Genomic DNA, 25,726 nt, shown 5'->3' with positions numbered 1-25,726 from the left:
TCTCAAGTGTACCTTGCTCAAAAGTTCAAACAGTTCCACACAATCCTTGGGGTTCCCTTCTCCAAGTTCCAAGCCACACAGTTAAAATAAAAAGGGATTTGAGGCTCTGTTCTCAAGACAGCGTTTTGCAATTCAAGTCTTGGGGAAGCAACCAATGTTTGTTTCAGTCTTTCAAAGTTTAACTCAATTCTAGGTCAACCTGACCCTCCTTCTAGTTTGCGTCACCAGTTCACTTACAGTGCTCCTTCTGGGTTTATTTCATGATGGGCTTCCTTATGAGTCTGGTGGTGACCCTGCCAGTGCTACCGGCCGGTTGCCGCTGGACTCGAAATATTGTAACAGCGCCTGACTTCCCGTTGCCACTAGGAGATTACAACTCCAGTGGGCTGGGAAGTCTGGCACCAGTAAAATGTAAGTCCCCTTTCCTGTACAGTCGGATAAGTCTCTATGGGAGTGGGTACTCTGAAGCGTCGGCACCATTAACGGTGCCGGCTCTTCCGTGAGGAGTCTACCTACCGTAGCCGCTGCGCCCGGCAGGGTCAGACCTGTCAGACACAGCAGCCACGGCAGGCAGACGAGTAGTTTGCCACTCCGGAAACAAGGGTTGTTTCTAGACCAGCAAACTTATAATGAGGCCATACGTCTTTGGCTTTCACAATTTAGGGCTCACTGGCCTGGGCGCAGTTGTCGGACAACACAGTCCCTGTAATAAGGCAGTATCCACACTTGCTTAGATTGTCTCTTTAATAAGTTTACTTCCAGTTCTTAAGATACAAGTTGCAAGACTAAGACATCAGGTATAAGACACAACACCAGCACCCATCACCCAGGGAGGGAGGGACCAACTGACTCTCTACAGAACACTCAGCCCAGCATTCTCTCACTCATAAATCAACATTCCACTTGACACTCAAGTGACATCACCAAGCACATGACAAGCTACAGCAGACTCAGACAAGCACTTCACAACAGTCCCCCCAACACAGGTCACGCAACTAGTACCCTTAGGCTCTTCAGCCCACACAGGTATGTCAGCATTTGCCCCTGTGTCCAGATTCACCTTCACTTGGCTTTTCTTTGTTGGCCTCTTGGCTTTATATACAGGTTCACACTCTCCGAGCTGCTCTGTGTCAGCCTCTTGGCTTTGCCATTATGTGTCACAAACCTCAGTCTTTGGCCGTGCAGCACTGTATTCATTCATTAGATTCCTTTTGTGGTGGTCTTGTTCATTACCACCTTTTTTTTGCACTCTTTCACATTTGCTCTTTTTCCCATAGGTTGCTTTTATGTGGGCACTCTTCCTTTTGACTTTCATTAGCTATTTGCTTTGCCTGTAACGTTGTCGTTCAACTCAGTATTCAATATGCTTAATTTCAAGGGTTTCAGTCAATTTGGCATTCAGTATGCATAGTTTAGCGTTGCTTCAAACTTTAATTCAGTTTGCTATTCAATATGCATAGTTGAGCTTTGGTTTTAAACTTTCATTCAGTTCGTTATTAAATATGCATATTTCAGCTTGGGTTGAAGCTTTCTTTCATACAGCACTTCGTTATTCATGCACAGACAGCCGGCAATGCTGTAGCGTTCCCTGACACTCACCAGTCTTCGGCGTCCCGCTCTGGTGGCTCCTGTGGCTTCCTTTCTGCTTCTCTGGTTGGCGCTCCGACCTCACCGAGCCCCGCTCGCACACCGGATTGAATCCTGCATCCACGGGCAACTTGGTTGCTTCTGCGAGGACGTCGACGGCGTCTTTCGTCTCCTGCTGGCTTGCAGCTTCAGCTGCTTGATCGCCACCACAAAGGCTCCTACACCTGAGTTAGCCCCATGGCCCAACTCGTCTTGGGCTTCACAGGTCCTCTGTGATGTCAGCCAGCGTCCTGGCTCCTCCTCCGGTCCCACCACGGCTGCCTCCTTATGGAAAGGGTCCTCTGGTCTCTCCTAGACATGCCTTCTCTGTTGCTCTCTTTTCTCTTCCACTAGTCTCCCTTTATACACCTGCAACCATTCTGTAGACATCTTCCTCGTCCTAGTACTTGAGTGGTGAAAAGAGGTCTTCGTGTTCATTACTCTTATTCACCTCTTCCTCGTCTCAGTACTATCAAATGCACAATGTGGGGAAATGAGGGTAGAGATTTTACAATAGCCCATAAAGGCCTGGGTAGCGGTAGGTTGGCCGTCAATAGGGAAAGGGGGATAACATGTCTCGCCTGTGGGCACCCCACTCCCAATACCCAAGGACCCTCTACTGCGGTGATCCTCCCTCGCTTCTCCACCACCAGGGTCAGGATTCAAAAGCAATGACCTTTCCCTGACCACCTGAGAAGAGGATCCAGGGGGAGTAGGAGTGAGAATGCCTCAGGTTTCTCACAGTATATTATTCCTCATCTTTTGCTTATGTAATTCAGCTGGCCTGACCAATCCGTTAAGTGTGCTTCCAACAGACTGTGGGCCTTCGTCAAAGCTCTCAATGTCTTCAGCAAACCTGTGTTATCGTTCAGCCTCCTCTACTATCTGTTCCAATGACATAGGTGTGGTTTCCAGGCCTTCAGAAAAGCCCCAGTCTTCCCTATGCATTTCCTCCTAATCACTGCCTTACCCGCATCCCAGATAATCCTCCAGTCCATCTCTCTCGCATCATTTTCCCTAAAATAATTACAAATCACATCTTCTATATGAGCTCTGGTCGAAACCTCTCTCAGCACCAGGTCATTTAAGGGCCTTAACTTTCTCTTATTCTCAGGAGGCCTATAAACTTATACTTGCAAAATAACCAGTGCATGATCTGAGAGACAACAAAGACCTATATTCATCGAAAGTACCAATGGGGCCATCAAAATGTGAGTGTAGTCTTTTTTTCCTCCTGACAAAAGAAATGTAAAGTTTCGATCAATCCCAATTCCCGGAGAAGACTTGCTAACCCCCATCTATGTTGTTTGACATTGGTGCACGGGGGGCATTTTATCCTTTTCTGGATCAATCACACAAAGTTTCCTCCTATTATCGCATGTCCCTCTCAAAGCCTCTCCAACTTCCCCAAAAGAACTCTAAGTTATTGGTGCTCGTGGGCATTAGGGTCATAAAATGATACGAGCCTGAAGAGCTGTCCTTCTATGAGTCCTTTAAGAATCAAATATCTAACCTCTGCATCTCTATAGACATATTGCTTAGTGAATGCAATCCCTTTCCAAATATGATCCCTACCGCTCTCTTTTTGAGCTCACTAGATTTGAAATACTGATTAGGCAATGTTTCATCCTCCTTTCATCTTGCACTTAGAGATGTGTTTCCTGTATAGAAACAATAAATGAATTCAGTTCCAATAAGCTCTGCAATATTGCCCGGCTCTGTGGAGGGGAGTTGAGACCCCTTACATTCATGGTCCCAAATCAGCAATTCTCTCTCAATCTCTTCCTGGTCAAAAGGTATAGAGTCATAATATATATCATGAATGACTTCCCAGTGTCGCCTTTCCAACCATGTTGAATCAAACGTAACTCTAAAATGTGCAATACTTTAACTGCAAAAAAACCATGGTGACATAAAAACTTACTAACGTTCTCCCAACTCTCCCTCCTTGCGGCCTATCGGACATCCAAGAAATCTATGGGCCAGTCTCTTGAGTCCATGCCTGCTCCCACCCCGCACTCCCATTCTCTGCGAGAGTTAACTGTTCCCTCAAACTTATCACATTCTGTTTCATGGATGCCACCATTATCTTGTGCTTGAGCTGAAATAGATGTACCCATGTCTGGGCATTTGGAATCGTATTTCTATTCTGTTATGTCGAGTACACCCAATGTGTTCTATCTAGCACTAAAACAGAGTGCTGTGACAAACTCCTCTAAATCTCTATCAGTAATTTGTTTGGGGATCTCCCTCCACCTGATGTAATTCTGTCCTAATCTGTTTTCATTGTCCTCTTGCTTCGTCAGAATGTACTCCAACTCTTGTTCTAGTCCCTTCATCCTTTCCAACAGTTCAGATTGTTCATGTACCCTCATCGCAGAGGGTAGTTTCCGCCTCCTCCAGTCTCCTTTTCGCCGCCAGCACGTGTTTTTCCAGCTCAGCAATCAATCTTGTCAAGTTTGCCATGCTGTCTTTAATCTTTTCCTTAATCTCAGAGAGCATCAGTTGTAAACCTGACTTCATAGTTGGAGCATCATTCATTCCCAAAACCAGTTCTTGTCGGGAATGGATCTGTCCAGCCGTATGCTGTTGATTCCTCTTTGAGCCCTCTTGTGCTTGCATCAGGCTTTTAATCTCTCTCAAGAGAGGGCCTTTGTTTCGCAGGAGCCTTCGCCATGATGGTTTAAAGCTGCCTTGTTATCTCCAGCTACAGTTGAATCTCTTCCAACACAACCTTATATCTACTGTCCAACTACATAAGTACATGGTGTTCCCATCAGTGCTCTTTTCCTCTACATTGAGCTCCCTCGTTTCCTTCTCAAGCGTCTCACCTTTCACATTACTCAGTCTTTTCAACTCTGCCTGGGTTCTTCTCGTCTTCTCTTTTACAAGCCCCTTTTTCCCATTTTTCTCCTCCTCTGCCGGGATATATGATATGATATTTTATTTGTATCGCGCTGGTACATAAGTGTTTCAGAGTGCGACTAGGCAAGGGAGGGGAACAAGGGAGAACACAGCACAACATAAAAATGATTTTACTAGGCCCAGTGACATTGAGAACGCGCAAGTGCATGGGAAAGGGAAAAGGGAAAAAGTGCATGGAAGGGGGAGAGTGGAAAGTGCAGAGCAGAGGAGCGCAGATAAATAAAATAAATAAAAATAAATAGAAAATGGTGGCAAACTGTGGTAGTGCAGCCAGCAAGTGGCAAGTGCTGTGTTTAAGGCAGCAGACTGGGTAAGTCTGAATAAGTGCAGAAAAAAAAGAAAAATGGGGGGGGGGTGCTGTATGGGTACAGATACAGTCCCCAGTGCAAGGGGTGGCCGTGCAGGAAGGTGGCAGGGTGAGCAGGTATCTGGGCCCAGGGGACAGAGGGTGGCCAGGTGCACAGTGCCAAGAGAGCAGATCAGCAGGGGAGAAGGGGAGCGAAGGCAGAAGCAAAGAGGAAGGTTTTGAGGTGCTTCTGGAACCAAAGATGGTTCTCCTCAAATTTTAGAGTGGCATGGAGGCTGTTCCAGAGGGAGGCCCCGGCCGAATATAGAGATCTACCCCCAGCTTGTTTCTTTGAAAAACGATTGACCCGGAGGGAGTTAGAGGTAGAGGAGTGAAGAGCTCGAGAGGGGAGGTATTTGCGGAGGGATAGCTAAAGGTATTTTGGACCCAGGCCCCAGAAAGCCTTGTGGACAATGCAGAGGGTTTTGAATGTAATCCTTGCATCCACTGGGAGCATCTTCCAGCAAATAACTTTTACCCCTCTTTGTGGCTACCGGGGGACTCAGGTTGGATTGTAACAGAGGGTGGGAGGTGGCGAGGCGTATACACCCAAGTCTCACTGCTCAAGCCAACCTCCAGTGATTTCACCATATGCAACGGGGGTCATCCATCAAAAATCAGCAGAGTTCTGTGCACTGCTGTCATGGGTATGTGCTGTGCTTTGCTCTGTGCCGGGAGTGTCTCTTTCAATGAGAGGCTGCATTAGCTTGCGGCGACTCTGTTCCTTCCCTGCTTAGGCGCCATCTTTCATGTCGGGTCCAATTCTTGTATCCTTCTCATAACAGCCTCAGGAGGTTCGACAGAGGCTACAAATTGTGGCAACTGCTACCTGAGGCTTCCTTGACATAACGATGAGAACAAATCTGCCTCTCACAGTATTTGTAGGAGTCGAGAGTAGCCAGCGAGCAAGGGCTCACAGAGCTCACAGCTCCATGTTTCCCTGGTTGGCCACGGCCCCAACAGTTGTTTCAAAAGCCAGGAAGGACTCATTGAGCTGTGAATCATATGAATCCCTTTTGTTATTCAATACAGAGAAAACATTTTGACATGGACAATGCCCATTAGATTAGAATGTTTTTTGTCAGATCTGAATCATAACAATCTGGTATGCTTCTTTCCAGGGAGGCTACATTGTGCAATGACTTAGCTGACCTATTCCTACTTTACTTTGAGGCAGGAAAAGGCATTTCTTCAGGTCAACTGGCAATTCCTAGCTGAAGTGCACCATTGAGTGTGTTTTGAAGAGGGCTGGAAACAATGGATTTGAGTTCTTTGTTCTGATCCTTTCCCTAGAGTTGTGGTCAATTGGATTAGATCAGTGTTGTTTGCATTGCATGGGGGCCGAGATTGGCATGCTACTTGTATACCCTCTTGTTTGCTGTGGAGACAGAAGCATAGATGACAGCCATTTGAAGTAATTTGACTGTATTGAAGGATTAAAAGTAGGAAATGGGAATAACATGTAACTTATTTTCTAATTACGTTTTAGTTTATCTCTCTTAGTCAATCTCTCTGAACCTTTGACATCAATCCCTATTTTGGGGAAAGAAATAGAACTATATGAAAAATTAGCAGGGTATAACGTGAACTTGTGAAAGGCTGTTATGATGCTGCAAGAACATGTAGAACCACAAGTAACGGAACAATTGCAAACCTTGATATTCGACATTTAAATGTAACTTATAAAGTACTTAGTGATCCGCCCAATGAGCTTTCCTGAAGGTTTATACTAGGCAAACTTCCTGCCACTTTGGGAGATAATTAAATCTGACCTTAGCATGTGAGGCCCAAGTTGTCAATGAGGCGTTGGTATCGATTACGATGTATATTCTTTGCAGAATCTTATTTCTCTTTTCAATATTACCTGTTGGGATACCAAATGTGTTTCTAAGGGAAATTCAGAAGGAAGTGTTGCATTTTCTTTTGGATGGCAAGGGCAAGAAACCAGAGCATGTCCTATGGTACATCAACGCTTCAGAAGGAAGGAGAGGGTTGGCGTCCTGCCTCTTGTGGAATACTTTTGGGCATCTCACTTGAGGGTTTTCGTTGACCATCTATACAAGGTTGGGGCCAAACAATGGGTTGTCCTAGCAAACAAAGTGCTGGCAGCTGTGACAATGGATGAATGGCTCTGGGTCCTGTGAGAAACCAGAAGGTGTCTCAACCGCTAGTCCCTGCAAATCTCTAACTCAGGTGGCCAAGGCACGTCCATCATCTTTGGATCCAAACCCTGGGGGTGGACCAGTGCGGGAGGATCACCTGGAGTGGGACACCGGATGGTGAGGTGCGGTATCCCTCTTCCCTGTAACACCTTTATCCCATCCTACCCGATGTGATATTTAGAAACTGAATCCCCCCACCCCCTTTCCTACACAAGCACTTTCACATGGACAGCGCACTATGGGAGAATACAGACTCACACCCGACCTGTGTAGCAGATATGTCCCAATACTATGGTCAGGCAATTATTGACAACCACTCACTCCTGACTTCCATTACACTTCCCCACACGGATAAAAGTCAGAGCACACTGAGTGGGGCAAAACACACAAAGGTGCAGCAGTTTCCAGTTGGTAGCTGACCGCGGCAGAGAAAGACGGCCAGGCACAAGAGGTTCGTGAGAGGGGAACACCCTTGACCTTTTTGTCAGGAAGCTGTTACTTTCAAGAATCCATCAAGGCAGAAAATGTAACACCAGGAGAAAAGTCTGAAGAATCCTGAATTGTGTGTCAGAGATACAGAGGGTCCTCCCGGGTAACTGACCAAGGAAGGGAGGAGCAGCAGATGCTGGGGTATCACCCTTGGCTCCAAGAACAAAGAAGTAACAGAGAACAACACAGCCGGTGAGTTGGGGAGACCGATAACAGACCGGTCTGTGTTGAAGTCAAGGTTGCAAGCTGCAACATTGTAAAGCGTGCGGTGGAACGAACATCGTTAAACGCTTGTGATGAAAGATGCGAGTGAAGCTAAATTGCTGGTGAATATCTGAACATTAGAAGGAAAGATACGATACCGTGAATGATACTGGCACTGTGAATGTTCTCAGTCGAAGGTCTGTGTATGGTTTCCTGACAAAAGAAATGAAAGTAGAAAATTGATGTGAAGTGTAAATTGTGTGAAGTGAATCAAAGGGGTCCTACAATGGTTTAAGCACAACCCATTGCACATTTGAAAGTCCGATTCTCGTATCAAAAGGAATCTGAGCCCGGATGAGGGGGATCCAGGGTCCGAGATCAAACTAGGGAGACCAAATTGTGAACATTGTAGAAAAGGGATCTGAGCTCGGACGAGGGGGACCCATGGTCTGAGGCCAAAGGATGGAGACCAGTATTGCACTTGTGAAAGTGAAAACCCTGACAAAGGAAAGGAACTTTTGTGTTTTGTTTGTTACATCAGGCCCTCTGCATGAGAGACTGTCATTGCAAGAGAGACTTTGGCAGAAGGCCTGGATGCCTATGGGTTGAACTGTTACCTCATTGCCAAGAAGCCAGTGTGTGCAAAGCCTGCACGTGCCACCTTGACCCGTGCTGAAAACGTGGGGAAGGGAAGCCGACTAACTGCTCAACTATCCTGACATATCATTTCTTGAACACTTTTCTTTTGTATACATTGTTATCCCACACTATTTTGTATTTAGAAGTAAGGATTGGCAATAGGTTTATTATTATAGGCCCTTTTATTTTCACAGACTCCACTGGGACTGCGTTATTTTTTATTTGATGGTCGTAGCTTGCTCCCATCTTTAGATTTAGGTTTAGATAGGTGTTTTACCAACCCATTGAAGTTCAGTAAATGCCCTTGAGCTGTGATCACTTGTGTATGTTTTCACTGTTTGATACCAGGCCTTCCTTACAGTCCCAACAGATAACAGTCCATTGAAGGTGAGCAGTCAACCCACCATTGGCTGTATTGTGGAATCTCTGGAGGAAAAGAAGCATTATTTACCTTTTATCCACCTGGCCCTCACTGTTAAGTTGTATGTGGGTTCCATCAAAACAAAATGTTATACACAACCGCTTCATATTCCAAGAGTGGTATGAAGCAGAGGTAGAAAGTGGACCTTGGTGTGAAGCCTTTATCTGCCTTTCCTTATGTACAGTTGAAGTGGGTGCTGCTAGAAGACAGATGGTGTGCAAACCTAAGTAGGGACTTTAAATGCTTTGAGAAAAAAACCTAACACTTGAAATGACGCAAAGCCTGATATCTTTCCTTTACACAGCATTGAACCAAGAAGTTGTGGTGGGATCCTAGAGCCCAATTGTAACATGACAAAGGACTAATATTCTCGGATAAAGTCTGGCCACATTAATATCGGAAAGCCTGTTAGACCTCCATTGCATATCATTATAAGATGCACAGCATCTATAGGAGGCAAAAGCACCAAATAAATTGCCATGGATGTGCTGTAGTCCTCTATGCAGAAGGCACAGATTGGTTCCTCCTTGACTCCTTCTCTACTAAAATTTCTCTAGTACTCATGTCACTTTAACCTCTTGTAAATATGTCCTGCCCACCAACTAGATCTTTATTCTCCCCTCTGACCAGTCCCTCCATAATCCAGCCACTCACTTTCAAGGAAACTCTCTTGACAGTACTCTTCTCCTTTTTTCTACCTCCAACCTTACCATTGAGTCCTTCCCCTCTGTCCACCACCTTCCAATTACTGCTGCACCCTTACTTGCTCCCTCTCCAAATTTTTCTGTCTCTGAGCAAAAATTCAGTTGGGTCCTTCCTACTCTTTTTGGTTCCCTACTATGACTTTATTCTGGCTCTCTGTCATCCGTCTGACCTCCACTATCTTTTTCAAATGTTCAGTAATCCTGCCCCATGCCCCGACCTTCGATGCCGCCTCAGATCACATTCAAAACAGAAATGCAACGTTACCTCCATAAGCGGTGTGAAAAATGCATCCTTCCTCATTTACAATACTGCCCTTATTTCCTTTGTCATGACGCTAGAATCTGCTAAAGCTTCATACTTAACCAATCTAATCACAACTCTTTGCTTTCTTCCACTCAAACACTCCTCTAGGCTACATGCTTTTATGTCTCCTTCCCCATAATGACTTCTTCTACAACCCCACACATCATGTTACCTACTTCTCTTCTCAAATTGAAAAAATCTAGGAAATGCTGACCTCTCCTACCCCGCCCTTCCCCTGCTTCCTTCTCCCTCTTAACCTACTGCTTGCACATTTCTCCCAACTTCTTCTCTTGAACGTGCCGTCATTCTCAGGAGTTCTATCCCTCCTTTGCCTCTGTTGACCCGTAAACACACCTGACTGTTATGCAGATGGCTCCCTCTCACCTGCTCACATATCTCCACTCTCTTTCAACTTCTCCTTTCCTCTTAGCTTTTTTCTAGCCTGCTTCAATGTAGCAACTGTTTTTGAAGGCCTCAGAAAGCCCTCAGTTGGCCCTAACAATCACTCTGACTATTGGGCTGCATCTCTCTGCATTAAGGTCCTTTAATGTCTCCGCTTCAGCAGGATCTCCACATACCTGGACTTCAACAATTTTAGGGACCATCTACAATCAGTGTTTCGTAATTGGATCCCCACTGAATCACCCATGTCTCTAACTTTTTAACCTCTGCCCACCTTTCAAAACTATCTTCCATCCTAATCCTGCTTGACCTTTTGACCACTTTTTGTACCAATGACTTTTCTGATCCTCGTTGTGCCCTTTACTACTTTGACATCCAGGGAAATACTCTTTATTGGAATCCCCATTTTGCATCGGCCTTTCGCAATCTCTTGGCACGCAGATACTTCCAACCCAACCCCTCTCTGTCTGTGTTCCTCAAGACTCAGCCCTTAGTCCCCTAACATCCCTAATAACCCTTTGCACCTCATCCCTTGTATGATTCACCTGCTCCTTCTGGATTCTCCTACTGTCAATTTGCAGGTGATACTAAAATATTCTTCTGCACGTTTACTCCTGACCACTATGCCAGCTTATCTGATTGCCTATTCGCTACTGGATGGCACCTTGCTTGCTTATTTTAAACTCCTCCAAGACAAATGAAATCTACTTTCCTGCTTCAAATGCCTTCCCTCTCCTTCCCCCACCCTTTCATTTACACCTGACGTACTCTGTCTGTCCCAATGCTCGTAAATTTGGTGTTTTTTTTTTTTACAGTGATCTTAACTTCCATCACTTCGTTACCCATACATTGACCATGTTCAAGATCAACCTAATCAATATCAGGAACATCTGCCACATTCTTACTTTCAACTCCTCTAGAACCCTCATTGTAACCTAGATACCTAGCCACTTGGACTACTGTGCCAATCTACTCCTCAGCTGCACAATCACCTTCTCCCCACTTGACAAGAGGGCCAACTTTGCCACCTGTACTCTCAGCAATCTCCTGTGCTCTTCTACCACCTACAAACCCCACCTTCACACTGATTGGCTTCCAAATAAAAAACAATTTCCTGTCTTTTAAATGTCCTCTGTGGTCTTGTTCTCTCCTACTTAGCTGTCACTGTCTCTTGCCACCATGCCCCTGAGCCCTCTGCTCGTCTTTGCTCCCTAATCTCTCTGTATCCTGTCCTCCCTGTGCTCCTTTTCACTTTCACCTGCCTTGCTCAGCTCCACTGGAACTGCCTTCACTGTCTAATTAAATACTCTTCTACAATCCTATCATTTAATTCCTCACTCATGCTTCACCTCCTCAACCAAGAAGGGGGCTTCGGTATTTCTTCTCCTGCTTGGCTTCTCTGCTCTTTACCATATCTACTGTATGTTCCAGCTCTGCCTTGTGTAATTGTGCCCCATCATGCCCTGCAATCAAGAAACCAAGGGGGGTGGTCAAAGTGAACAATAAACAATTTGATAGTAAATATAATCGACTCTAGTGGGTGGAAGAGAGGGTACACTTGGTCAGTGATGGTAATTATATATTCATATTGTATTGATATAATACACACAATTGCATAAACGTGGACCAAGTATTAGTCATAAAATGTATACAAACATATGAAGGTTCTAAAAACGTTCCAATTTGATACTGCATGAATAGACAATATAAAGTCTGTATGTGAGAGAGAATGTTCTAATGTAAATGACCCTAGAACACTGAGTACTGGATTATCTTTAGCATAAATAGCCAACTGCCCATCTAATATCAATTTTTCACACGGCTTATGGCTATATTTCTCTCTAATTGTAAATTCAATGCTGCCTCGAATTCATAAATGCTAATGGCAAAAGTGCAAAGTATCATAAAGTGGTAGAACAGTGCATGGATGCGGACAAATAGTGCTGAATCTCTGCATGAATTTTGACAAAAAGTGCTGAGTGTCGACTACAAGTATCTTGAAAGGACTTGTTACATATACCAAAATGTCTTGTTTTACGTAGTTTCGATGAGTATTTTGATCTAGTTCAGTGAAAAAACTGATATTAGTCTTCCTCAGGACACAAACACCACAAATCAGTAATTAGCATTCTATATACAGAAACCTGTATAAAGTTGGAATCATATCCTGGCTTGCTCTTGTTTAGATATTCAATTGACTTTCATCTTCAATCAATTTCAAACCTCATATTCTTGTTCAATCCGATCTGGGTGTGGAGATTCATTCAAGCATCCCAATGACGGGGGGCCGTGGCCAGCAGAGAAGCGATGAGGACGCGAGTCCCCTCGGCTCCTGTGCCGCCACAATACATCCTGATGAAACAGCCTGTTTTCCTCTCCGATTCCGTGCTAAAACACGACAACAGAAAACGGAACATCTGAAGGGGCCGGCGAGAGCGAAGGAATGCTGTAGATGCCCGTTGGCCCAATCCCCAGTGACTCGCACACAACCGTAGATGCGGCGGCCTGCAATCAAAAAGGGGGCGGAGGGGGTCCGTGACTGCGACCCGACCGGGCTGAGAATCCATGTGTGGCACAAAACAAGACAGCAGCTGCAATGTACCGCGTCCGGAAGAGTGGAACCAGCCCCGGAGAGCAGCAGGCTAATGCAGCCATGAAATGGCTTTGATGCGGCTGAGAGACAGTTGAGAAGTCCCAGAGCCGTGCCTGCCGAACGAACTGAGGGGAGCAGGCAGCCCGTCAGATGCAAGCGGACGGCCTGGAACAAGCTCCAAAAATGCCACAGCGGAAGCGCCTGAGAAGATTGTGAAGCATCCAGCTTGCCGTGCGGTAAGCAATCCCAATGTGACTTGCTGCGCTCTGAAGCCCGGGGTAAGGTACACCCCCCCCCCGAACCACCGGGATCGCCTGCTGGGGTGAGGGGCTGCTTGCTGGGAGCCCCCTGCACTGCACAAGAGGCGTACATCGCCTGACCGCCTCGTGAGCTGATCTTTGGAGGATCCAGACTGCCCCTCCCCCTGGGCCGGCTGCTGCGGTACACTGGCAGAGCTCTAGGGTGGAGAAACGGAGCACCGGAGGGGCAGGGGAAGAGGCCCTGAGGCTGGCAAGCACACACAGCAGAAGGTCTGAGTACTGCGCAACGCTACAGGCGGCGTGCCTGTCCTGGAGTGACTCTGGGGTGTCTGGCATCGCTGGGAATTGCCCCTCATACCGCCGCCCCACGCCAGGGGGGCCTTGGTGCCTTGGAGCACTTAATCTCTGTAACACGGGGGCCCGTATCAACCAAGGGTACTGGAAAATAGTGAGTTACTCAGTAATGGCCAGCAACCTCTCTGCCAGGGAGACTTGAAACCCCAAGCCGTAATCCCAGCTGCGCAGGTCAGCGACACATAAAGCTGGGCCTCGTGAAACTAACCGGACTGCACAGCTGTCTGGCAGTGTGCAGCCCTGCAGCCTATAGTACCCAAATGAAGGCATGGTGACACCACTACAAACTCTACATAAGCAACAGAATCGCTGAAACATTTGCATACCCAAGTGAATGACGTGCGCCTGGTAAATGGGCAAAACAATATAGACGGAAGAGGAGCCATAGACTGCTCACTGGCATACTGAACACCACACCACCGATCTCCACAGCCAGCACAGTAATACGCAGGCTAGGAGCCTACAAGCCCTGCGCTTAACCAGCCCGGGTGGGAAGGACTGCCCGAACTACCCCTAAGCTAACACTGCCAAACAGAAAACGGGCAATAGATCGAGCAAAGGCCCTGTCGACCAGGGACTGACTATACCTGATACGAACACAGCCGGCACCCACCATGGGTAAAGACAAGATGAAAAAGTACTCCATACAACCCAAAATGGATCAATATACCATGCAAAATCAAGATGAACCTGAACAAATCAACAACGCTTCTGGCCCAGAGACTACACTTTCCTTAAAAGACGCCATAGCAGACTCCTGCGCCTTCATGGAGCAAAAGATGGACGGCATAAGTATGGACGTATCCCTCTTACGTCATGTCATGACCTGCAGAAGCTAATGTCTTGCACCAGGGAGGCAGAGCAACGCATCTCCAATGTGGAGGATGGAATAAAAGGGCTACAACTACATGGCGTCCAAACAGACCTAAAAGCAATGGCAGAAAGGGTAGATGAAGGTGAAGGCCGATCAAGGTGCAACGTCAGAACCCTTGGCCTGCCCGAAAATACAGAAGGCCCGAACATGGAGATTTTCCTTGAGCAATGGCTATCAGACATGTTCGAGCCGGACTACTCCTCAAAATTCTTCTCAATTGAAAGGGCGAATCGCATCACATCCCATCCGGAAAGCCGATCCCGGGGGCACCGCCTCGTACAGTGATAGCCAAACTCCTTAATTATAGCGATCGTGATGCCTTACTCCAGAGAGCGAGAGCTAAGGGCACCCTGACCTATAATGGTGCGAAATTGCTTTCTTTCCGGATTACACCAGGGACGTTCAAAAGGCGAGGCAGTGCTTCGACCAACTAAAGAAACAATTGCAGGCCCTTAACATGAAATACGGCCTTCTTTTCCCGGCCCAACTCAAAATATACCACAACAGTTCACTTCACTGATCCAAAGGAGGACTGGATATGGGCAGAACAACACATCGAGGGTGATTGGAAGGCAATGAGAAATAGCAGACAGAGAACCCCACGAGCACAGCAGGGGAGACAACCACTACCACGGGAGACAACCACTACCACAGCCGTAAGAACACCCTCACGATGCCGAGATTCGCTGACGGCAAGTAATGAACTACTAGCAGGAGGCACACGCTTTGCAAATACCTTATAATGTTAACGAGAGGAAGACCTTATGGTGGCGGCCACGAAGGCAGCCCCCACTCCACGGTTTGTTTCTTTGGTGAACCACACCAAACGGGGGTTTTGTTACTCTGATCGCCAGCCACGTTGGTTGGCATCAGCATCTGTTCAAGGTTCGTGCGACAGATGCTTCGAAAAGAGCGAAGTGTAGGGTGGGGGCAAGATGGTTATTTGTTTTTTTGTGTTGTAGTTATGCAGTTTAAGTTCACACTGGGTCGAAGAGTTACAGCACACAACTACGTATCAACGAGATATGGTGAACAAACAAGCGGTCACGGCTCTCCCGCAGACTCCACTGCCTGTAAACACAATAAGCCACACAACACTATAGCAGCACGTAATATGACACCTTACAAGCTGACACGATATGCCACATCCTGCTCCCATCCCAAAGAACGATGACCTTCAATAGAAATTACACCAGAACCATAAGATTTATGACCTGGAACGTAAATGGACTTGGTAGCAGCCTTAAGAGGCGCTTAGTATTACTGCTGCTAAACTGCCACTCGCCGGATGCCGTATTCCTAACCGAAACCCATTTGGCGAGCTCAAACTGCTCTTTATTTACACGCACCAACTACCGCGTAGCGATACATTCAGGGTTTACCACGGGCTCCCGTGGGGTACTAATCCTAATACATAAAAGGCTCCCCTTTACTCTTACTACTGTTATGCAAGATACAGGAGGATGGAGATAAGTATACTTAACATTAACTCTCTGGTAACGAAACATCGCAATGTTAGCGGTCTATGCACCTCTGAATCTACTGTCCCCCTTACCTAAAGACATTGCACCCATAATTGCTGGAGACTCCTCGGACCTTATGATCACCGGAGGGGACTACAACAAAGTTATGAGTACAGAACTTGACCGCACACACCTTCGCAATAGAAACCCCTCCACACGTACCAAACTTGATACGTTCACTGATGCCTTGGGACTCAGAGATGTATGGCAGAATGTACACCCTGACACAAGGGAATACTCATACACTCTGGAGCCCACGCCTCGCTATCAAGGCTAGACTATTTCTCACCTCAGTAGATCTACATCTAGTAAATGAGGCACAATTGCTTCCCCGAGGCATATCAGACCACTCACCTCTGATAATAGGGATGAGCACCAACAGACTGAACCCCCCCCAGCCCTCTGGCGACTGAACAACTACTACCTAGGCTTCCCAGATCTGGTAGAACAAATCCAGAACACTACAAAGACATATTTTGAATTGAACACAGGCTCTGTAGACAACCCGGTGACACTATGGGAGGCTTACAAAACCGTACTTAGGGGCGAAATTATCTCCTGGTCCACGGCCGACAGGAAGAAACACCTAAACGCACTACATGACGGCGAGACACAAGTAAGTCGTGTGGAGGCAGCACATCTAACCAGCGACCAAACAGAAACACACGGCGCGCTTCAGTAGGCACAGAAGCAGCTACAAAATATAGCGCTAGACAACGCGAAACAAGCCCATAATGCAATGCGAGCCAGGGTGAATAAAACATGGGACAAGACGGGTAAAATTCTGGCATAGCTGGAATGCAGGGACGAGGGTCTTAGACGGATAAGGAGAATTATCACCCAAGAGTCAGGGCCACTAGAGACAGATCGAGACATAGCAGAAGTCTTTGCAGCCTACTATGCTGAGCTCTATAAAGCACCACCTACCCCCATTGACACCTCCATCCTAGATGACATCGCACTTCCAACCCTAGAATCTGATCAGCTAGAGCTGCTAGAAAAAGACATCACGGAGGACAAGTTAACTACAGCAATGTCGGAATTACAATCCGGCAAGACCCCAGGCCCAAAAGGCTTCCCGGTTGAAGTATGGAGGAAGATAGGAGCGAACCAGATAACTCTGCACCTGTTGTGGATGTATGAAAACTCAGGCGCCCAGGGTTGCCTCCCCCCAGACCTTAGAAAAGCCACTATAATAGTAATACCAAAACCAGACAAACCGCCTGACAGACACAGCTCGTATAGACCCATCTCTCTCATAAATAGCGAAACCAAACTACTTGCAAAGGTGCTGGTCAACCGTTTACAACAAGTCATACCTACGCTGATTCACCCAGATCAATGCGGATTCATGCCGTAGCGATCCACCCGAATGAACATATATAGGCTACACTCAACGCTAGAGAAGATACCCTTGCTCCAGGGCCCCTTTGCCCTGCTAGCAATAGACTTTGAAAAGGCCTTTGAGTCGGTCTATTGGGAGTCAATTTGGGAGATAATGCATCGCATGGCTTTGGCCCACAATTCATGTGCTGGGTCAAACTCCTTTATAACACCCTGCAAGCAGTGACAAGAGTAAATGGATGTATATCAGCCCCCTTTGAACTAGGGAAAGGAACAAGATAGAGCTGCCCTCTGTCGGCCTTGATATTTGCGCTGGCAATAGAACCGCTAGCGGAATTGCTGAGATCCACAACATGATGGAAAGGCTTTTGTTGGGCAGACGGGCGGGAAGACAAGGTGTCCTTATATGCGGACGATCTATTCATATACTTGAAAGACCCACTTAGATCCTGCAGCACTGTGACGCGCCTGTTAGAAAGGTACGGCACTTTTAGCGGTCTGCGTGGCAATTGGGCTAAATCCACATTATTTCGGCTGGGAGAAGAGGTAGACCTAATACCAACCAACTGCCCCTATAGAGTGGAAAAGGAACACTTTAGATACCTGGGTATACAGGTCACCAACAACCTCAATGACTTTGTATCCAAAAACCTACATCCTGTAACAAAGAGACTCGTGGAAGACGTACAACATTGGACATCCCTCCCGCTAACTCTACTAGGCAGAGCGGCCCTCTTTAAAATAGCCCTGCCCCGCTTCCTATACATACCACAAAACGCCCCTCTATGCATTCCACCAAGTGAATTCCAGAAAATTGACCAACCACTTAGGAAACTATTGTGGGATGGGGGCCACCCACGCCTGGCACTTGCAACCCTCCAAAGATCCATATGGGGAGGTGGGATAAGGCTACCACGCTTACAGACATACTACTGGGCCAGCCAGATGGCAGTTGTAAACGACAAGCTCCATGGAGATATCTTACTACCACACAATAGACTATCTGAAACCGGCGCACCAGAAAGACCATCATGAAATACCTCTACCGGGAAAAGAATAGAGCGGCCACCCCAAATATGTCATCACACATCACGCAAATATGGGACGACACACACAAATATATTAGATGGGACAAAAAACTAACCTTAGCACAACCACTATGGAACAATAGGAACCTCCCGGAGGTGAGCAAGATCCCTAGATGGTCCGCTTGGCTAAATCAAAGAATACTAAAAATAGGAGATGCCGTGAAAGACGGCAATGTAATCCCGTTTGCAGATCTCGCTTCCCGCTTCAATCTCCCCCAAACGGAACAATATAACTATACACAGCTGAAACACACGCTGCTGGCCCACCTCCCTGCCCTGAATGACTTGCCTGAATACACGCCAATGGAATGTAACCTATTCCCAGAAATAATCAAACACAAAGTAACATCGGTGTTGTACATTGCCATAACTTCCTTTGCCACAAGTGAACTGTCGAGTCTAAAAGCGAAATGGGAAAGAGATGTGGGGGCCATACTCCCGGAGGAATGGGTCAACTCGTTGATGTTCCCTCGGGAGATAGCTATTTCATCCAGGCTCATGCTAGTCCAATAAAAAATACTGCATCGGGTATATTACCCAAGAGTGCCGCTATTCAGGTGGGGTAAGACTACTGATCCAAAATGTCTGCGCTGTAAAACTGAGGAAGCAACCTTCTTCCATATTCTGTGGGAATGTACCCACGTCCAACATTACTGGCAAGCGTGCTGTAACGAGTTGGCTAGAGTCATGGTCAAGGTGATTCCCAGGGATCCGAAACTGCTCCTGCTGGGGATGGAAGATGGGGGTGAACTATCACGGTATGAAAAGCTTTTCTTGTCCACCACTGCCACGCTGATCGAGAGAACCAAAGCGCAATTGTGGGGCTCTGCTATAACGCCAGACTATGAACAATGGACTACAGATGTAAACATATGCATTGCAATGGCGCGCAGAGTATACACCGCAAGAGGCTGCCCTGAAAAAGCGAGTAAAATCTGGGGGAAATGGGAGGAAGCCCACTGGCGCGCTACCTGGGATGAGGGACTCGTCTAATTAGCAATGTATCCTGTGGACACTAGAACCAAGTTGATTTGTTATCTAATCATGCAAACTGTAACCATATACGGCGTAAGAACCCGGTCATATTAACCAAAGTGTGTGTTGTACCAACCAGTGAAGGTAGGTGGGATGTGATGTCCCTCCAACCACTGTTTTGTTAGCATGATTTGTCTAAAAACCAATAAAATGTTTTATGAAACAAAAAAAACCATCCCAACGACGGACAGATAAGAGATAGTTTATCTCTATTAATGTATAAGAGAAGCATCATGATATTGTCCGGACGCCCATCTGTAAAGGCTCTTCAATTAACGCAGACGGCAATACAATGCTGCAATCCAGTCTATAGCACTCCAGACAGCCCTGCAACCATTACCACTCCCTTATATTTTATTGTATTATGTAAAGTACAAATCTAGCTCAAGAGCAGCGGAGCACTGTGCAGGTTGTGGGTAGGCAGCATTTGGGCTGGCATCTTTTAACAGTAGTACAGTACTGAGTTTCTGTCAGTGCATTCGTTGGAATTAGTCCTTGGTCACGTGGTGTTGAAAAGGCCACGTTTTGAGAGATTTGCTAAATTGGAGAATTGTGTGTGACAAACTGATTGTTTGTAGGTTCTCTCTTTGTGGACTAGTGATTCAAGCTAGTTGGTCAATTTGCTGCACAAGGAGCACGAGCCCCTAGATATGTGGAGCTTAGCCACCAGGTACACTGCTGTGCTACTCAAGACTGCTTTATAGATGATGCATGCAATCTTAAACAGTATCATAGCCTGGTGACGAAGCCAATTTAGTTGTCATTGTATGGCACCTGACCCAAGATGACCCTCGTGTCTGTTTGTTTTTCAACGTGTTTCTGGTTGAAGCACCTGAATCCTAAATAGATCAATGCAAACATAAATAAATACAAATGATGCCAGCTATGACGGGAATATGGGCATGTGCGGGTGTACTGGATAAAATTGTTGTTTTGCATCAGAGAGCAAGAGTGGATCCCTAGTTTGTTGGATCCCTTTTGGTACTTTTTTTTGATTACCTATTGAAAAAGAGGAGTCTCAAAAAACCTGTTAATAACTTGCTCTTAGTGGCAAATACCTGTTTGATGGCTCTGTGTACACAGCCCTTCCTTCCCATGCAGCAGGGAGTAGCTGTTAAAATCCTGGGAAATATATGGGGTGGTAAAGTGGACTTGCATGATGAATGAATTACTGGTAAATTTAGACGTGGAACATTACACATTCCTCACAAAATGCAAGTAATTTTGGCTCATTTGCAGAAGCACCTGCGTGGTGCAAGGGGTCTATTTATGATCTTGATCCTAGGAAGTTAGTGATTTGTTAATGGTTTTAAAGATTTGCTTACATGTTTGGTTGATTGTCTTTGGATCAAAGCCCTGATGGCCTTCTTCAGAGTATATTTCGATTTTATAATCATCCAAGGAAAGGTTCATGGGCTACTGCTGTACAAAGTATGCTAGTTCACAGATGATCTGATGTATTAGCCATGGCACTCCTGATGCTGTTGTTTGCAAAAGAACCTCTTGAAGAGACGGTAACATGTGATGTTAATTCAAAGGGGTGGAAACCAACTTTAATGTGGAAAAAAGCACAGCGAAGTGCCATCTGTTAACTGATGTTTCAGTCATCCACTAGGGCCCTCAGTGTTTATATGCACTGATTAAATAACACTCTCCCTTCACCTCGCACCAAGACGGCCACTGGATGCTGATAGTATCAGGAGTTGGCGGGCAGGGGTGTATGATGTAGGCTGAGGGAGCAGTAAAAATACATCATTTCAAATGATAGGTGGGTTTTTCCTTTTTGGGTTCTGAAAATCTAACGACATGGCAACTATGCTTATTTTTCAGATAGCTATATGAATCTATATACTTTTGGATTCTACATTTTATGGCGAGTTGGACAATATTAATTTTATTTTGGCACACCCTTCCTGGGTGGAGCTATCATTTTTTGCGCTTTGCGGCTGCCCCGTAATAGTAACTCGTACACTTCATAATTCCAACATTAATTTCACCATCTATCACTCTATCAATTTTTCCAGTTCCTCGGATGTATGAAAATACCAGAATAATAATTTTGATGATAACTTAAATTATATCCATCACACAAATTTCATTTTTATATGGTCCCAACGGGCTCTTTATACCCTTTAATAAGAATCCGGACTGGGCTCACTGTGAGACACAATTTTCTTTTTATTAGGGAAAAAGGAGTCCAATGTTAATTAATGGCACTGCATAATAGGTGCTCCTAGTTTCACTCTTATGGCCCCCACCATTTCTTCCCTTAAGTTGCATTTATCTTTAAACATGTGACCAGACCACGTGCTCTGGCCAATATTCATTCTACACTCTTCCTCCTTGGCTTCAAAGGTCTTTGCTCAGAGCTAATGCACAATGTATGGGGAGGTTTGCCCTGAAGAGTCATTTCTGTTGGCCATGTTATCTGTAAATCCCATATATCTTACCACTTAAATTGAAACCAGACCTCCTCCTCCCAAGGGTCTTCAGCCAAAGGTCTGGAGGTCAAGTTTTCAAAGGCACAGACCTTTCAGTTCAGTGGGGAAAACACCAGCTGCATGCACACGTCAGAAAATACAGCTTTAAATAGACAAGATGTGCTTACATGTAACATTTTAGCATTATATCTAGGCCTGCTGTTCTTAAATACAATCTTTCTTTTCTGCTATATTATAACAGGGGTAGATTCCTTCTTGGTTCCATCCACACAGATAGGCCACAGTTAACATGGAGAACCAGTGTGTGTTAATGCAAAAACGAAATAGTCTTTCTCATTACATGCTGTCATTTTGTATGCAGAAAATAAGTCTTTTTATTGCTGATAAAGGCAATCTGTCACTTGACTTTATTTCTTAAATGCCAGGCATCATTCCTCCTTTTTACCTTCCAAATGCGCAGTGTTTCAAATGTGTTTTTTATTTCCATGTGCACTGCTGCAGTTTTACATCATTTCCTTCCATTTCACTAGGCCTTATGTGAAAATCACTATTTTGTACTGGCTTTTATATTTCAATGGAACTCCACATTAGCCAGCTTCACTCTCACAATAGGGGCCTAGCATGGCCGCTCCATCTCTCACTCTCTGGGGCTATCTTTTTACCCCACAAGCAGGTACACCCAAATATACTGGAGCACGGTCATATCATGGATCAAGGAGCCGGAGGGTATATTAAGCCCTATATTAAGCCTGTTGGCGCTTCTTCTCATTGTATTTGGCTTATCATACATTGAAGAAGACTCCCCTTTGCTACTTCATAAGCTAAACATTGTATTATTTGTAGCCAGAGCGTACTTAGTTTCAGTGTATAAAAGACCTCCTCTTCCCCACCAAAAAAGAATGGGTGTTGAAGGAATGGTACCTATACAAGAAGTGCAAATTGACTCACATATTGGATGAATCAGCATTCAATGTTGAACGTTAGTGGTTGAGAATACTTAAAAAAATCAACTTAAAATATCAACTTGAAAGTTACATGCAGAATAGACAAGTGTTAATTAGGAAAGAGACTTGGTGATGGGCAGTGAGAGGGATTCAGATACTACATCATGATACTGTCTCCAATTATGAGACCTATCGGGAGTCAAGGCCGGTTGGGGGAGGCAGAGGCCATCGGAAACACAGTGATATGTACAGGGGGTTTAAGGCTGGCTCGGCTCCTAGAGGGTGACAGGGGACTGGCTAACTGCCCTACATTATGCAATGCTTTTTAATATGGGAGAGATGTGCGTGCACAGTTTTGAATTGTTTGATCCATGGAAAGGTCAACATTTGATACCCTGCTGGCATTTATTATGTATGTTACAGCTATATTGCGCATGTTAAAACATGTTGTTTTAATTGCTCTGCCTCACCTTTGTCTTGGTGGTTGTTCTTGGTTTAAATTGTGAAAAATTAATAATAAATATATTTTACTGAAAGAACTATAAAGCGGTTTACTGTGAGCTCCTTTCCAATTAATGATTTGTCAAAATGTTGAGCGTGATGAATGATATTGTGGATAGAGCGGCTTTGTGGGTCATTATTTTGTTTTATGATGAGGTTATTGTATGCTGTTTTAATGCAATGCTTTTTATTTATATATACCTTTTTGTGGTGAATAGGGTTTAATAAAATTTAAAATTAGCATTCGGCTTTACTCTGAGGTGTATATGCATTCATATTGACATGCTCCCTTGGCAAGCAATGTTGCCGACTGTATAGAGATTTTTGGAATCCTTCTGCTCACCTGTTATTTTCTGATGGCATTTTCGAAAATCAGTTTTAATTGTTCTTATTTAATACATTTCCAGATGTTTCCATATTTAGTCTGAAAGAGCTCCAGTTACAAAAAGATCCTGGATTTCGGAACTCTTCATATCCAGAGTCAGGTATGGTACGATTAATAATGAATGACTCCAAAACATAGACACACGCAACTATTTGTGAAAGAAATGTCATTGTTGCGCTTCTAACCTCTTGCATTGTCATTCCTTCAGCTCTATCTTTCACTCAGCTGCATTCTTGCTTGTGTCTCACCTCTCATCCTCTAACTCTTCCTGCCTTCCTTCCAGGCGTTACTCTGTCTGATGCATTTTTCTCTCTCCCACTGATCTCCTTGATGGTTCTCCCCTCTTCCCTTCCATGTGTCTCACCTATATCTTGTGCTGGTGCTACATGTGTTTGCTCTCTGTGTCTTCCCTTTTCTGCCTTTTTCCATACGCATCCCTCCATGCCTACCCTCCTCCAGTGCTTATGATGATAGGATATTCCCCAGCAGACAAGCTGTGCCTCTCAGCTGTATGCAGCCTGGCTGGAGGCCAGGTGTCGGTGTCCAACAGATTTGCTTCATTTCTCCATTGCATCAGTGGTAAATGTGTCTGGGGCAAGTGATGATATTCAGATGTGAGGCAGACTGTTGTCCACGCTCCACAGCCTGGGAAATGGTGATTTAAAGGGGTGCAATCAGGGGGTGTGTAATTTCGTAATTTATTTTCTGTACTCCTTTATTTAGCAAAGCAAGAAAAAAGAAGTACAAGTCATAACCTAGCATTCAAAACCATCTATTCTTGAAGGCATAAGCGTCTGTTTGGTTTAGACTCACCAGGGCTCTCCAACCTTCACGCTGGCAGGAGCTGGCTGTAGTTGGGCGGGGGCTCCTGGAGTGGTGATGCCCATGGGTATGAGAATTTGGACGAAGATGTTTTTGGGTGTTTTATTTGCTCTTTATCCTGAAAAAAGGAATACAATATGTATTTACCATGATATTTATATATTCATAACTTCAAAATGTTTATTTCATTCTTTTTTTATTAGAAGCTGTCTCCTAAAAATGGTCAAGCATATCAGAATGTAGCAAACCAATCGGTACATTCAATGTGAATGCCAACACTGCATCCTATCCAACCGTGCTCGGTACATTCAATGTGAATGCCAACACTGCATCCTATCGAACTGGTGTGTAGCTCACAACAAAAACAGCACTAAGATGCTGTCAGGGGGGATCAAAGCTTGGATTTCAGTAAGTTTGTCTGAAAAAGGCAGATTTGAAGAGAAATGCCATGACATTGGCTAATAGTGCAGATACCTTTCTTGCCATAGCGTTTGCACCTAACTGCACACCTGACATAGCAGACATGAATTCAGGACAGTTTTTTCAAATCGCTAACAGGCTGACCCATTCGAGTCACTGTGCCTTTCACAAATGCACCCTCTGTAAAAGTACATTTGTTTTTCATCAAATTATTAGCACCATTGAAGGATGCCTCTGTAACAGCATTTGCATTGCAGTGTTTGGTTTACCTACTTTTTAGGATCACAGACAAATGCCTTTAGGAAAATTCTTTTCATAATTTGTGTCTTATTGCAAAATTCCTATCAAGGTTACTTTTTTCTTTCCACTGTAACTTGGGCACTGTAGATTAAAGATGTATATGTTCTTTTTATTACCCGCTCTGGATGGGCATGGTACATCTTTTTGCCTTTTGTTGGGTGATGCATCTGCATCCTGGAGTTCAACAAGGGTAGTTTGTTCCTTTAGGTGCTACATGTGCAAAAGCAATCGTAGTTTTTCTATCAATGTGGTATACGGTTTTCAATCAAAAACCAGCATGCACCACATTCTGCTTAGTCAAAAAATAAAATGTGCTGCCAGTTTAGCATTTCCCCTAATTTATGCACATTGCTCACATGCCAGATTACAGAATGCAGCCACGGAAAACTAAGCCAAAGTCTACTTTGTTGATTACCCTTTGACGTTTTAATGTCAAAATAATTGGCAAGGTGAAAAAAATGAACATTCGAAACCATGTGATCGTATCTGCAAAAAAGTATAAATCACATTAATAGAATAACATTCAGTATTATAGTGATGACTTGAAACATGAACGAATCTTACAACAACGCAACCAGACAACATGCAAATATTTATATTAACATTTTGTTCAAAGTGTG

The 25,726-nt window shown here is 45.0% G+C and overlaps 1 protein-coding gene across 2 annotated transcripts in view; it reads left to right on the top strand.

The window, feature by feature from the left end:
- The window catches only part of CDK17 (cyclin dependent kinase 17), a 1,505,117-nt gene that overhangs the window by 1,418,716 nt on the left and 60,675 nt on the right, over positions 1-25,726 (top strand). For both annotated transcript variants that reach the window (XM_069629414.1, XM_069629415.1), the window contains one exon: positions 23,587-23,664. In XM_069629414.1, coding sequence (XP_069485515.1) covers positions 23,587-23,664 — 78 coding nt within the window. The remainder of the gene's footprint in view (positions 1-23,586; positions 23,665-25,726) is intronic.

The sequence above is a fragment of the Ambystoma mexicanum genome, chromosome 12 (genome assembly GCF_040938575.1).
Source record: "Ambystoma mexicanum isolate Mex_15411 chromosome 12, UKY_AmexF1_1, whole genome shotgun sequence".
Classification (NCBI taxonomy): Eukaryota; Metazoa; Chordata; class Amphibia; order Caudata; family Ambystomatidae; genus Ambystoma; species Ambystoma mexicanum.
This window is presented reverse-complemented; position numbering and strand designations above follow the sequence as displayed.